This window comes from Narcine bancroftii, chromosome 1 (assembly GCF_036971445.1).
Source record: "Narcine bancroftii isolate sNarBan1 chromosome 1, sNarBan1.hap1, whole genome shotgun sequence".
NCBI lineage: Eukaryota > Metazoa > Chordata > Chondrichthyes > Torpediniformes > Narcinidae > Narcine > Narcine bancroftii.
Genome location: NC_091469.1, coordinates 353,892,170 through 353,905,196, shown reverse-complemented (window position 1 = coordinate 353,905,196; position 13,027 = coordinate 353,892,170). Strand labels below are relative to the sequence as shown.

General features: G+C 40.2%; 1 protein-coding gene and 1 long non-coding RNA gene across 7 annotated transcripts in view; one reads left to right on the top strand and one right to left on the bottom strand.

Moving 5' to 3' along the window:
* LOC138749630 (uncharacterized) overlaps positions 1–6,143 on the bottom strand; it is a 62,407-nt gene extending 56,264 nt beyond the window's left edge. Inside the window, exon 1 of one of the 2 annotated variants that reach the window (XR_011348786.1) lies at positions 5,931–6,143. This is a non-coding gene — a long non-coding RNA (uncharacterized lncRNA). Of the gene's footprint in view, positions 1–3,401; positions 3,679–5,930 lie in introns of those variants that run through there. The other variant, XR_011348788.1, reaches the window with a different exon arrangement.
* cpne4b (copine IVb) overlaps positions 1–13,027 on the top strand; it is a 426,362-nt gene that overhangs the window by 342,449 nt on the left and 70,886 nt on the right. For all 5 annotated transcript variants that reach the window (XM_069911200.1, XM_069911226.1, XM_069911210.1 and 2 more), the window contains one exon: positions 2,947–3,036. In XM_069911200.1, coding sequence (XP_069767301.1) covers positions 2,947–3,036 — 90 coding nt within the window. The remainder of the gene's footprint in view (positions 1–2,946; positions 3,037–13,027) is intronic.

The window sequence follows — 13,027 nt, the reverse complement described above, 5'->3', positions numbered from 1 at the left end:
CTTTAATTGAGCCTGTACTTTTGGGTGCTGAGTTTTGTGTGAGATGTTTAATTGAATCATAGTTGCCTTCTAAGGTAGACAGATATGTAGGACTAGATGTTAATCTCCATAAATTGCACTCCTGAGACTTGCTGCCAGGACTCTGCAAGGTAGGCAAGAGTGGTGGCATCTTCTGTGTAATCAAGTGGGTGCCCTCCTTCCTCAGTGTTTCACTGATAGACGCACAACATCTCTGGAGGGTTCAGCGGTGAATTTGGTGTCCCGGGCTCACTCCCTAGATGCCATTCACCCATTTGGGTGCCCAGGTGGAATCCTTTCACCTCATCCAGAAACACTGACTACCCTTTTCAACAGCTCTGGAGAGATCTTTGACTGCTTGTCGTTGTATCTTTCCTCGCACTTCCAACTCATGGAGTACCCTTGATGTCGATGTGTCTACAAATCCTTTGCAGCCTAATTCAACTGGTCGGACCCTTGTCTTCCAGCCACGTGGCTGCACTTCAGCTGCAAGCTCAGACATAGAAGATCACAAGGTTGCTATTTCAAATAAAAGCAAGGAATTCTCCCTGGTGTCCTGGCTAATATTTATCTCCAATCCAGATCAATATCACAGGCTATCTGGTTGTTATTGCACTGCTGTTTTTGGAATCTTGATGTAAGCAAACTGACTCCTGTGTTTCCTCCACTTCAAAAATTATGTTACTTCAGGAAGTACTTCATTGATGATTTGCAGGGTATTATAAATGTGCGAGTCTTCCTCATTTATAAATGTTTCTGAGCTCTGATAGATTGGTGATTGTATATTTTGCATATGTATCTTCAGCTTTACTCACATGGAATAGTCTCACAGGGTTGGGGTGGTGGTATTGCTATCAGTGGGCACCTGCAGCACCATAAAAATGACCTCACCAGGTCAACTCCTCCGAAGGACTGGGTAAATTGGCACAGAGGAAAAGCTGGAAAATCCTTCCACATCAACCCTTATTTGATGGTCTCAAAACTGGAAAGGAATGTTCCCAGCAGGACTGATTTTTTTACTCTTTTCCTGAAAAACAATATAAATAAATTTGTGTTTGATTTTGGGCACTATTATTTCTGAATAGTTTTTGGTTGAATACTTCTCCGAACATACAATGGAACCAATTGTGCAGAGATGATTATAATCAGCACCTGGTTTCCTTGCAGATGTTAAGCAATAGCAATCAAAGACTACCCCATTAGTGTTTACAGCATTGCATGAATCTTTATTCTGCTCGTGGGAGATGAATGAAAATTAATGAAACACACAAAAAAATGATATAATAAATAAACCAGAAACCAGTGTCAGAACCTAGAAAGATTAAAGTGCTGACAGAGTATGTTGGTGTGTTATTTAATAACACTTCAATTGCAGAGGTTTTGATATTGTTGACCCAGCAAACCTACTAATTAGTGAAAAATTGACTTCCATTTCTACTTAACTTCTCTGGACAAAAAAAAAGTTCATTTTTAAGGTCAATGATGGCATGTGGGAAGTGCAGCGGTCAATTTACATACAACAAGTTTCCACAAATCAGATGATTTTTAAAAAAATTAATATTTACAAGGAATTTAATTTGGCCTGGGCACAAGATTCTCACAATATTTCCGTAGAATAATTTCTCCACCTGAAAGAGTAGGGAAAACCTCAATTTAATGAACCTAACAAGGCAGAATGTCTCCAGTATTGGGCCAGAATGTCAGCTCAGACTTTTGTGCACAAGTTGCTGAATTGTCACTTGAACCCACAATGGAGTCACAAGAGATTGCAGATGCTAGAATCTGGAACAACAAAAAAACAAACTGCTGGAGGATCTTAGTGGTTTGCACAGCATCTGAAGAGGAAAGTTTCAGGGATCAAGACTAAGAAAGTAAATGGGAGATAGCCATATAAAGAAATGGTGGAGAGGGGTGAGGTTGAAGCTGTCGTGACTAGGTGGATTCAGGTGAGGAGGGGTTGATGGGCAGATGGAACCAGGGGAGGGTGGAGAAAGCAACAGAGGCTGGGAGGTAATAAATGGAGACAACAAAGGGCTGCAGATCATGGATCCTGGAAGGTGATGAGTGGGTTTCCTCCACTGCAAAAATTATGTTACTTCAGGAAGTACTTCATTGATGATTTGCAGGGTATTATAAATGTGCAAGTCTTCCTCATTTATAAATGTTTCTGAGCTCTGATAGATTGGTGATTGTAAATTTTGCATATGTATCTTCAGCTTTACTCACATGGAATAGTCTCACAGGGTTGGGGTGGTGGTATTGTTATCAGTGGGCACCTGCAGGCCAGATAAGGGAGGGATGGAGAAAGGAGAGGGAGGTGACTCAATGGGTGAGTATGTGTATGGCAGGCAGATGAAACCAGGTGGAGGAGGGGTAAAAAGCTGGGTAACAGGAGCTGCACAGTTTGAAAAAGAAGAGATGCATGGTAGGACTTGGGTTGGTCAGAAGAGAGATAATGGAAAATTGGATTGAGTTTCAGATTTTTTGTTTTTCTTTTTAATTCCCTTTTTTTAGATTAATTGGTTATATATGGGTTTAATTATGGTTGTCTTAGACAGTATTTACTCTGTGTCTTGACCAAGGGATTATCTAATGCAACTTACTTGGTTTCTATCCAGAACTATTTTTAAGATAAAATGTTAAATAAATAAACAAATATGGAGAGGTTTTTAAAATTATATTTATATTAATTTGTGATATGTATATGATATGACCTACTATTTGTAATATTAGTAGACTTTGTATGTAAGATTTATATGTTAAACTCAACAAAAATATTTTAAAAAGAAAAAGAAAACAGGGGCATGCAGGCTACCAACATTAGAGAATTCATTGCTTGAACATATCAATAAAGATGCAAAGACATGAAAATGTTGAGCATATTATATGCAACTATACAAGATCTGTTTTTTTGTCCTACTTCTATAGGTCATTATGAACAACCTAAATCCAATGTGGAAGTCATTCAAAGTCTCTGTAAATTCTCTCTGCAGTGGGGATCATGATCGCAAACTAAAGGTAAGCTTACCTGAAAGAATATCCTGACATTTTAGTGTAATAAGGGTTGATGAGATTGAGACAGTCACATTTCTTATATAATAATATCAGTTATAACCTCAATGCAGAGCCTAATGAGAAGCATTTGAATTGGATCATATGCAAGAATGCAACTTGTGTGATCATGGCATTGGCTGAGTTGAGGGCATTACTGTTATCTGAAATGTTGGGAATTGCTTATCTTATTGGTAGCAGCTTTTTCCCATTTCCAGTTTCACTTTCTGATGGCAAGCGTTCCTGTCAATCAAACATGATCAGCTCATACTAAACCTAACCCCATGTGGAAATATAGAAAATATGGCATTTCAAGACTGCCATCTGCTTACTTTGCACCTAGCTGCAGGTGATGACTGGCGTGGTCCTCCAGGAAAAAAAAAATCATCAACTTTGAAGATAATAGCTTAGTAATTCAAAAGCCTGGCATTGTTTTGTATTCTAGTGCTGTGCAGGTAAATATGAATTATTTCCAGATTGGAACTCAATTGCAACATTATGTCACTTCAGAAATTCAAGCAGGCAGTCCTAATTGTGAATTATTCTTGTGTTGATAATGTGTTTCACCTCAGAGCTACATGACATAATCTATTCCCTGACCAATAATTAAGTCATGATTTTTGGCAAAGCACCCATCAATGTCCAGTATAACCATATTTTAATAGCACTAACTACGTTCTACACCACACTGGTCTTAATTTCTGTCAATCAGTGGAGAGCAGAGTGCCATAAGGGCTGGTGGGATATATATATACATACATACATTAAAACACACAAACATGCACACATACATATAGATACAGTACAACTCCAATTATCCAAAATGGTCGGAACTGGGCCTATGTCAGATAAACAGATTTTTTTAGGAGAACCGGTCATTTTTAAAAAAACAGCCCAGTAGCAACAGCAAATCACTTGTGTCAATGTTTAAACAACAACAAACAACAAGGGAAGGCTTTGTAAGCATTAAAATAATGTTTAATTTTCATCAAGAAAATGCCAATCACCTCCCCTCCGAGGCCGCTGGACACCCGAGGTCCCCACTGTTGCCAGACACCCAAGGTCCCTGATACTGCCCGGGAGCCCACTCTCCTTGATGATGCCGGTATCAATAGGGGAAGGTAAAGAAGAACTGGAAAGAGAGAGAGGAAGGAGTTACCTGAACTTTTTTTCAACCTGTGAGGTCAGTTTTGTTCCAAAAATAAGTTCCAATAAATGAGAATTTCTGATTTGTTTAGGATATCCTCATTTATCCGGAATTTTTAAAAAAATTAGATGAATAAGGATTTTGGAGAATCTGATTTGGATAATCAGAGTTGTACTGTGAAAAGACAGAACCATAGAATGCTACAGTACAGAAAACGGACCATTCGGTCCCTCTAGTCTGTGCCGACCATCATCTCCCTAGTCCCACTGACCTGCTCCCATTCCATAACCCTCCAGACTTCCCCCATCCATTTATCTATGCAATTCTTAAAATTTAAGAATGAGTCCACATTCACCACATCAGGTGGCAGCTCATTCCACACTCCCACCATTCTCTGAGTGAAGAACTTTCCTCTAATGTTCCCTCTAAACCTTTCCCCCTTCATCTTAAAACTATGACCTCTTGTATTTATCTCCCCCAATCTAAGTGAAAAAAGCTTATTCACATCCATTCTGTCTATTCCTCTCATAATCTTGTAAACCTCTTTCAAATCTCCCCTCATTCTACTTTGTTCTAAGGAATAACGATCTAGCCTGTTTAATCTTTTCCTGTAACTCAATCCCTGAAGACCCGGCAACATTCTAATAAATCTTCTCTGCATTCTTTCAATCTTATTGATATCCTTCCTTTAGTTAGTTACCCAGAACTGCACACAATATTCCAAATTTGGCCTCACCAATGTCTTAAACAACTTAAACATTCCAACTCCTATACTCAATCTCCTTTACAACTCTGTTCTCATGCACTACCGCCTTCAGGGAATGATGTATTTGTATTCCCAGATCTCTCTGCTCCTCCTCACTTCTCAATGCCTTATCATTTACTGTATATGTCCTACCTTGGTTTGCCCTTCCAAAATGTATCACCTCACACTTGTCTTCATTAAACTCCATCTGCCATTTTTGGCCCATTCTCCTAGCTGGTCCAGATCCCTCTGCAAGCTTTGCAAATCTTCCTCACTGTCCACAATGCCTCCTATCTTTGTGTCATCAGCAAATTGCTGATCCATTTCAGAACATTATCATCCAGATCATTGATATATATAAAACAAATGACAATGGTCCCAACACAGATCCCTGAGGCACACCACTAGTTACAGACCTCCTATCTAAGAAACAACCATCCATTACCACCCTCTATTTTCCCACGCAGCCAATATCAAATCCAGTTTACAACCTCAAATGCCTAGTGTCATAACCTTCTGAACTAACATCCCTTGTGGGACCTTGTCAAAGGCTTTATTAAGGTCCATATAGACAACATCCACAGCCATTCCTTCACCTACCTTCTTGGTAAAGTCCTCAAAAATCTCGACAAGATTCGTTAAGCACTACCTACCATGCAATAAGCCATGCTGACTGTTCTTAATATCTATATATCCTGTCTCTCAGAACTCCTTCCAATAATTTGCCCACTACTGATGTCAGGCTCATTGGTCTATAGTTACCTAGTTTATTTTTGGAGCCCTTTTTAAACAATGGGACAACATGGGCTACCTTCCAATCCTCTGGTACCTCACCCGTAGCTAAGTACATTTGAATATATCAGCCAGGGCCCCTGATATTTCTACACAAGTCTCCCTCAAGGTCTGAGGGAATATCATATCCAACCCAGGTGATTCATCTACTTTTATTCACTGTAAGGCTGCAAGCACCTCTTCCTCCTTCATTTCCATCTGTTCCATGGTCCTTCTGTTTGTTTCCCTTCCTTCCTTATGCACTCTGCCAGGTTCTTGAATAAATACTGATGTAAAAAAACTATTTAAGATCTCCCCTATTACTAAAGGCTCCACACACAGTTGACCACTTTGATCCTCTAGGGGACCAATTTTGTCCCTTACTATCCTTTTACTCTTAATATGCTTATAGAAATCCTTCAGGTTTACTGTAAACATAAAGATTCCATTATTGTCACGTAATAATTAATTTAGAATGTAACATACATGAAATTCTTTAACCTTTGTCCACCACAATGCAGATGAAGAGTCGCCACTTTGTCGAGCACCCCTCACAGAAACCTACAGCACCTGCTGTTTATTGGCAGTCTCCCCTCCAAGTACTAACTAGGCCTGAGCCTGCTTAGCTTCCGCGATAAGACAATCTCAGGCGTATTCAGGATATACACATGACAATAAACAATTTAATTGAAAGCTAGCTCGATATTCATTATCTGAAGAACTGAGTTGACACAAAATTATGGAGGGGATTTGGAAAAAATAAACACTGCAATAATATTTTCCCTCATTCTACCTACCTTCATATTATCTACCAGAGCAACGTGATGTCTCCTTTTTGCCTTCCTGACTTGTTTCTTGAGCATTTTTTTGCTTTTTTTTTACTCTTCAAGTACGTCATTTTACACACACGCGCACACACACACACATACACACACACACACACACACACACACACACTATGATCAAGTTAACCGATAACACTAAATAAAGTCAAAATGCAAACTGTATAGAAGATATAGTCTGCAGAAAGTGGAGTACAATGTTGGTAAATGTGAGATCATCCACATAGGGAGGGAAAAATAGTTGATCAGATTATTACCGTATCTAAATGATTGTTTCATATTCGTGCTGTAGACATCAGAGTGATTTTCCATGAATCACAAAAGGTTGGTTTGCAGCTGCAACAAGCAATGAAGAAGGCCAAATGAAATGTTGCCTTTATTGCTGAAGTGATTGAATTTAAAAGCAGGGAGGTTCTGCTGCAAATGTACAGGGTATAATCTGCAACTGGAAAACTGTGTTCAGTTCTGGTTTATTTACTTGAAGAAGGATATAGTGATCTTTGAAGTGATGTAGAGGAAGTTCACCAGATTGATTCCAAGGTCTGGATATTAGCCTATGGGGAGAAATTGAGTACTTGGCCATACTCACTGGAATTTAGAATAATGAAAGGAATCTATAAATCTACAAAGTCATGAAAGGAGTAGAAGTAGGAAAGCTATTTTGACTGGTCGCTGAGATAAGAACTAGGGGACATAGCCTCAAGATTCCTCAAAATAGATTTAAGATAGATGAGAAGGAACCTTGTTTCTACAAGTGTAGTGAAGCAGTGGAATTCTCTGCCTAAGGAAACAGTAGAGGCGGCCTCACTAAATACATTTAAGACACACATAGATTTTTGCTTAAGAAGGGAATTAAGGGTTATGGGAAAAGGCAGGTAGGTGGAGGTGTGTGTAATAATATGGTTGTATGTACTTGGCATTACAGGCACAGGCTGGCCTGCCCCCCTGATGACATCCTCTCCTGGACTCCTCCCCTGTGACCTAAGCCATAAAGGTCGAGCCACCTCTTCCTTCCCTGGACTTCCCCAGCTTGGAACTGGGCCAGCAGTCTTGTGTGTAATAAAACCTATCGTTCCCCTCAGTCTTTGTCTCTGTAATTATTGGGGAAACTGGTAGCACCCAACAATATATTACACACAATTTTTTAAGGTCTCCGGTAATGGAGAAGTTGCCCTGATCGGCTAGAGGTAGATCCCCAAATCCCAGGTGCATCCCGGAGACCTTAAAAAATTGTGTGTAATAAATTGTTGGGCACTACCAGTTGCCCCAACACTGTATTCATATGTCCATGGGTCAATGGGCCAGATGGTCTACTCTTGCTCCTATTTTCTATGTTCTCAACTGCCCTTCCTTCTGCTAAAAATTCTGCACTGTTCCTCACTTGCTTCCCCCTCCCCCTTCCACCTAAACTACTTAATTGCACCCTGACTCTGGCCATGATCCATGACTCCCATTCAACTCTCAACTGAGACCCAATGCAATCCCACCCACTATCCCTCTCTTCTCAACAACTTCCTGGCCTCATTCTTGGCCATTGCATTCCTTTGCATGCTCCTTAGAGTCACAGCCGGAAGCTAATCCTCATACCTCAGGGTTCAATAATTGCTGAATTTTGCTGCAGTGCTCACAAATGAGTGGTAATTGTTGCACTGTGATCCTTTACCAAGCCTGCCATAGGTAACTCTTCTAGAGTAGGGCAGAAGTCTGAAGACAAAGGTTAAAGAAAATTTATTTCCAAAGGCAAACAGGCTCTTGAATCTCCCCTTTTTACACTAATCATGGTCTGCTCTGAATAGTACAAGAAAACTGTCTGCAATATTGTAACACCACTTTTCTTTTTCTCTTGCCCTATGGTAACAGAATATTTATTAATTAACCAACTTTTCTACATATAATCGATTTTTAATTTAATGTAACTATTGTAATTTTTTTAATGAACTACCTGTTCAGCTTCAGCAAGCAAGAGTTTTTGTTGCATGTACACATTGTGCAGTGTAGATGACAATGAACTCATTATCATTTTCTATGCAACCAGTACAGTAAAACCCCTGGTGTCTGGCACCTACAGGGATAGATAGATGCCTGTATAAGCAAGTTTTCTGGTTGCCTGAGATTGCATGAATGGAGAACTAACAATGAGGCACAATCTCAAATTCTCACTACTGAGGAACAGACCAACTCCCTTTCACAGCAACCACAACTTCATCACCAGATCCTGTTTTGAATTTCCCTCATGACCTTCATCCACTAACAAGCAACATTCTGTACCCTCACTAAGGTACTATTACCTCAAATGCAATCTGAAGATAAGTGTCATGGTCACTTTGATCTTTTTAGTTTTACCTCAGCCTATTGGTGGCACATCTTAAAGTTTGCTGCTCCCTGCTCCAAGCCCCACAAACAAAAGAGAAGACTTCAGACAATTTGAGCAGGTAGAGCAGGGATAGGAATTTGCATTATAGATTCCCTTAAGTCATATAGCAATACTCCTTACAAAGATCTCCCTGGAAGCTTACTCCTCACAAGATATTTGCATTCCTCCATTTCCAGGTTTGTGTAGAATTCTGAATTTAATCCTTCCTTTTTCAATTTCAAAGATCCTAAGCTCTGCATTCACTTCTTAAATCCCCCACCCGCCCCACATACTCTCTCCCCCTTTCTCTCTCTCCCCTCTTTTTATGACTTTCCTCCCTGACCAACTTTCAAACATCGGCTCTTGCATCACTTCAGGTGCACCAGTTAGTTTTCTGTTTGATAAGGCTCCCCCTGGAGAGCTTTAGCAAAATCAAACAATATAAATTGTAGTTTAAGTTGCTTCCAAGAATCAGCTCAGAAGCAGAAATCAGGGAACAGCTGAAATTTTCCAAATCCTTTCCTGGTGGTCAAAGCCTGATGTGAATCATCATTTGAACAAAAGCTCCTGTTAAACTTTGTGTCTCAATAGCTGAGTGTTGCCTAGCAACCTTCAAAAACCATGGGACTTGGCCTCACTAAAGTTCACAAATCCCTCAGGTATCTTCATCTGTTTACATGTTTCCGAATTCTTGAAACCTGGTCTTTGGTCATCTTGTCTATCATCTTCATCCACTATTCAGCCCACAATGCTTATTGATGGCTTATTGTATTATATAAAAGCCTATTGTATTATATAAAAGCTTATTGTATTATATAAAAGCCTATTGATTTCAAGAATAATTAGGTAACAAAGCTAATTCATATCTTATCAGGGACTGGAAAGTAATGAGTCTGTGCAGTGTTTGTTTTTTTTTTGCAAATGTCTCCTTTCATTCTTCACATACAGTGATTTCACCAAAATACCATCACTTTATGCTGAAGGTGTGCATTTGTGAGTTTGTTGAATCCTTCTCTCCAGTAAAAATGTTGGATTGATTTAGACTTTCTAAGCTATAGTATTAAATTTCACTCAAAGATTAATTTATGACCACATCTATAATGGAAACAGCTTATTCCCACCCTAACATTGCTCAGTTGTACATCAGCCTCAATACATCTGCTGGGAACTGCTGCAATTGTTACTTCCAGTCTTTGACTATTCCAAGCAATGCAAAGTGGCCTCCCTCATTTTACACTCTATTCAGAATTGGCTTGCCTGCAGAAGGCAGAGAGAAGTAGTGGATGGAACATATTCTGCCTGGAGGTCAGTGACTCAGTGGAGTTCCATAGGGACCCATTTGTGATTTTTATAAATCACCTGGTCAAAGAAGCAGAGGGATGGATCAGTAAATTTTCAGATGACACAAAGGTTGGAGAGTGTAGTGGATAGTGAAGAAGGTCATTGTAGGTAGCAACAAGACATAGACAGGATGCAGAGTTGGGCAGAAAAGTGGCAGATGGAGTTCAATCCAGAGAATTGTGAAGTGATTGGAAAATCAAGCTTGAAGGCAGAGTACATAATTAATGGCAGGACTCTTAACAGTGTGGAGTCTAAATCTATTGATTTATCAAGGTTGCCACACATTTTTAGGTAGTTAAGAAGGCTTATGGTATGCTAGACATTAGTTGGGGGATTGAATTGTGAGGTAATGTTGCAGCTCGATAAAGCCCTAATCAGACCACACTTGGAATATTGTGTTCAGTTCTGGTTACCTTATTACAGGAAGGATGTGGAAACTATGGACAGGGTGCAGTGATGATTTACTAGGATGTTGCCTGTATTGGTGAATGTGTCTTATGAAGCAAGGTTAACTGAGCTAGGGCTTTTCTTTTTGGAGTGAAGAAGGATCAGATGCAACTTAATAGAGGTCTACAAGATAATGAGAGATATAGATAGGGTGGACAGCCAGCGCCTTTTTCCTGGGGAAGGACTTGCAAACACCAGAGGATACTGTACATGGTGAGGGGAGAAAGTTTAGGGAAGACATCAGGGGTAAGTTTTTTATATAGACAGGGTACCTGGGATACATGGTTTGGGGTTGTGGTGGAGGCTGATATAATGGGTCAATGAAAAGACTCAAACAGGCACATTGATGCAAGAAAAATAGAAGGTTCTGGGTGTGAGGTTTAGTTTGTTGAGTAGGTTTATATAGGTCAGCTTTTGCCACAACATTGTGGGGCAAAGGACCTGTACTGTGCTGCAATGTTCTATATAGGTCAGTGAAGTTTTTTTGCCCCAAAATCCTGATTTGTACCAGTTTCCATTTGCCTATCACTTGTGAATCCATTGACATATACTGGTTCTTGGTTGAGGAGTGCCTTGACTTGATAGACTTGTGTGAAGATAAAATAACATGGGAATAGTGATACAAACACTCATCCAATGTTTCCTTTGTTAATTTGTATATTTTTTCCTAAAGAAGAAGCTAAATATCATGCAGTTTTCTTCATGTTGTGATCCCTGCACCCCATAGGAGGAAAAGATATATAACCGATATTTCGGGACTGCGCTCCTCATTGAGGTAACCATATGATTTTTCCTATGGACGCTGGGGGACCTGCAAGTTCCTCCAGCTCTTTTGTGTATTTATTACAATCACAGTGTCTGGAGGCTTTCTTGTTACACCTGACGTAATTCGCTTTCATCTCCAAATAGGGTTGAACAAATTACACATGGATTTATCAGAGATTAAAAAATTTAGGGCCTTTCAAATTGACCTGTAAAACGGGGTTAACTGGCAATTTACCTGGTTAATGACCCAGAGTTGGGCAATTTGAAAACTCCTAACTGGGCAAGCCCAGTCAAAATCGATCCGATTCCAAGACCTACCTCAGAGATGGTCTGGGAACCCAGGAAAACTTACCAGGGCATACTCTTCCACTGATTTGAAAGGAGAAAATTGTTTATCCAGTAAATCTGGTGATATCAGCACTTGCGTGCATGCATCACAGGAAACCCCTAGCTGGCTCAATGCAGAATCAATAACCATCTTCCTTACCCATAATCCCTCATGCCGTTGGAACTGCTCTGGTGCTGGCAGAGCAATTCCAGTGGCGTGGGTGATTATGGGTAATGAGGACAGCCATTTGATCCTGCATAGAGCCTTCGCTGCGAACTGGATTTGCACATTGCAGCAACCCCCCCCCCCTCTATTTTTGGGCTGGGCATCTGGCAACACTGTTCAGCTGTTCTGAACCCCTGCTGCCAAGTCGTGTGGGGGCGGGGGGGGAGTTAGGTGGGGAGGTGTGTGACTTGTGGCAGGAGGAGAGGGGCGATGAAGGACAGACAGGGGAAAGCATTTAGAAGAATTTTACTTTAAACAGAAAGGGGACAGAAACAGAAAGAACACAGGGAACAGGGTATTCCCTATGGGGCTGTCTGACTGCATATCACGTCATTCACAACATCATTGCTGGGGGCGGGATCCTCCTTAATTTGCCAGGTTATCAATTTAGCAGGTAAGTTAGGCTGCAGTTTGAAAGGACCGGGATGTGCCGATTACCCAGTAACCTCACCTGCGTCCGAGGAGGGCTGCCTGGCTTCTGCAGTTTGAAACAACCTAATGACATGTTTATTTTGGCATCCTGAGTTTCTCATTTTCAGTGTTGCATTCTGGCACCTATGCCTTTGACTGTCAAGGCTCCCTAAATTCCTCTCTTTTACTCATTAAGTGGACCTCAAAACTAATTAATTGATCATACTTTTGATCAGATATGCTGATGTAATATGGAATAAATTTCCTCTATAAAAATTTTTGGAACATCTTGTGCTAAAGATGCTATTTTTTATGCTTGAATGCAAATATATTAGGGGGAAGCCATATTCTTTCACTTCTAGTTCCAAAAGTTAGTTTTGTTTTAAAGAAGTATAGAATAGGGGATCTGTTTGAAAAAGTTGTAGTCCCTGAAGGTTTTCTAATCTTTGAGTGCATCTTGGGATTGCAAGATTTTAAGTTTCAATTCCCACTTCTAGATTGGGTCAATGGTTATTTCAACAGAGAATTCTGATTGCACACATCGTGATTTATTTTTGGGTGGCACGATGCTGCAGCAGGTAGT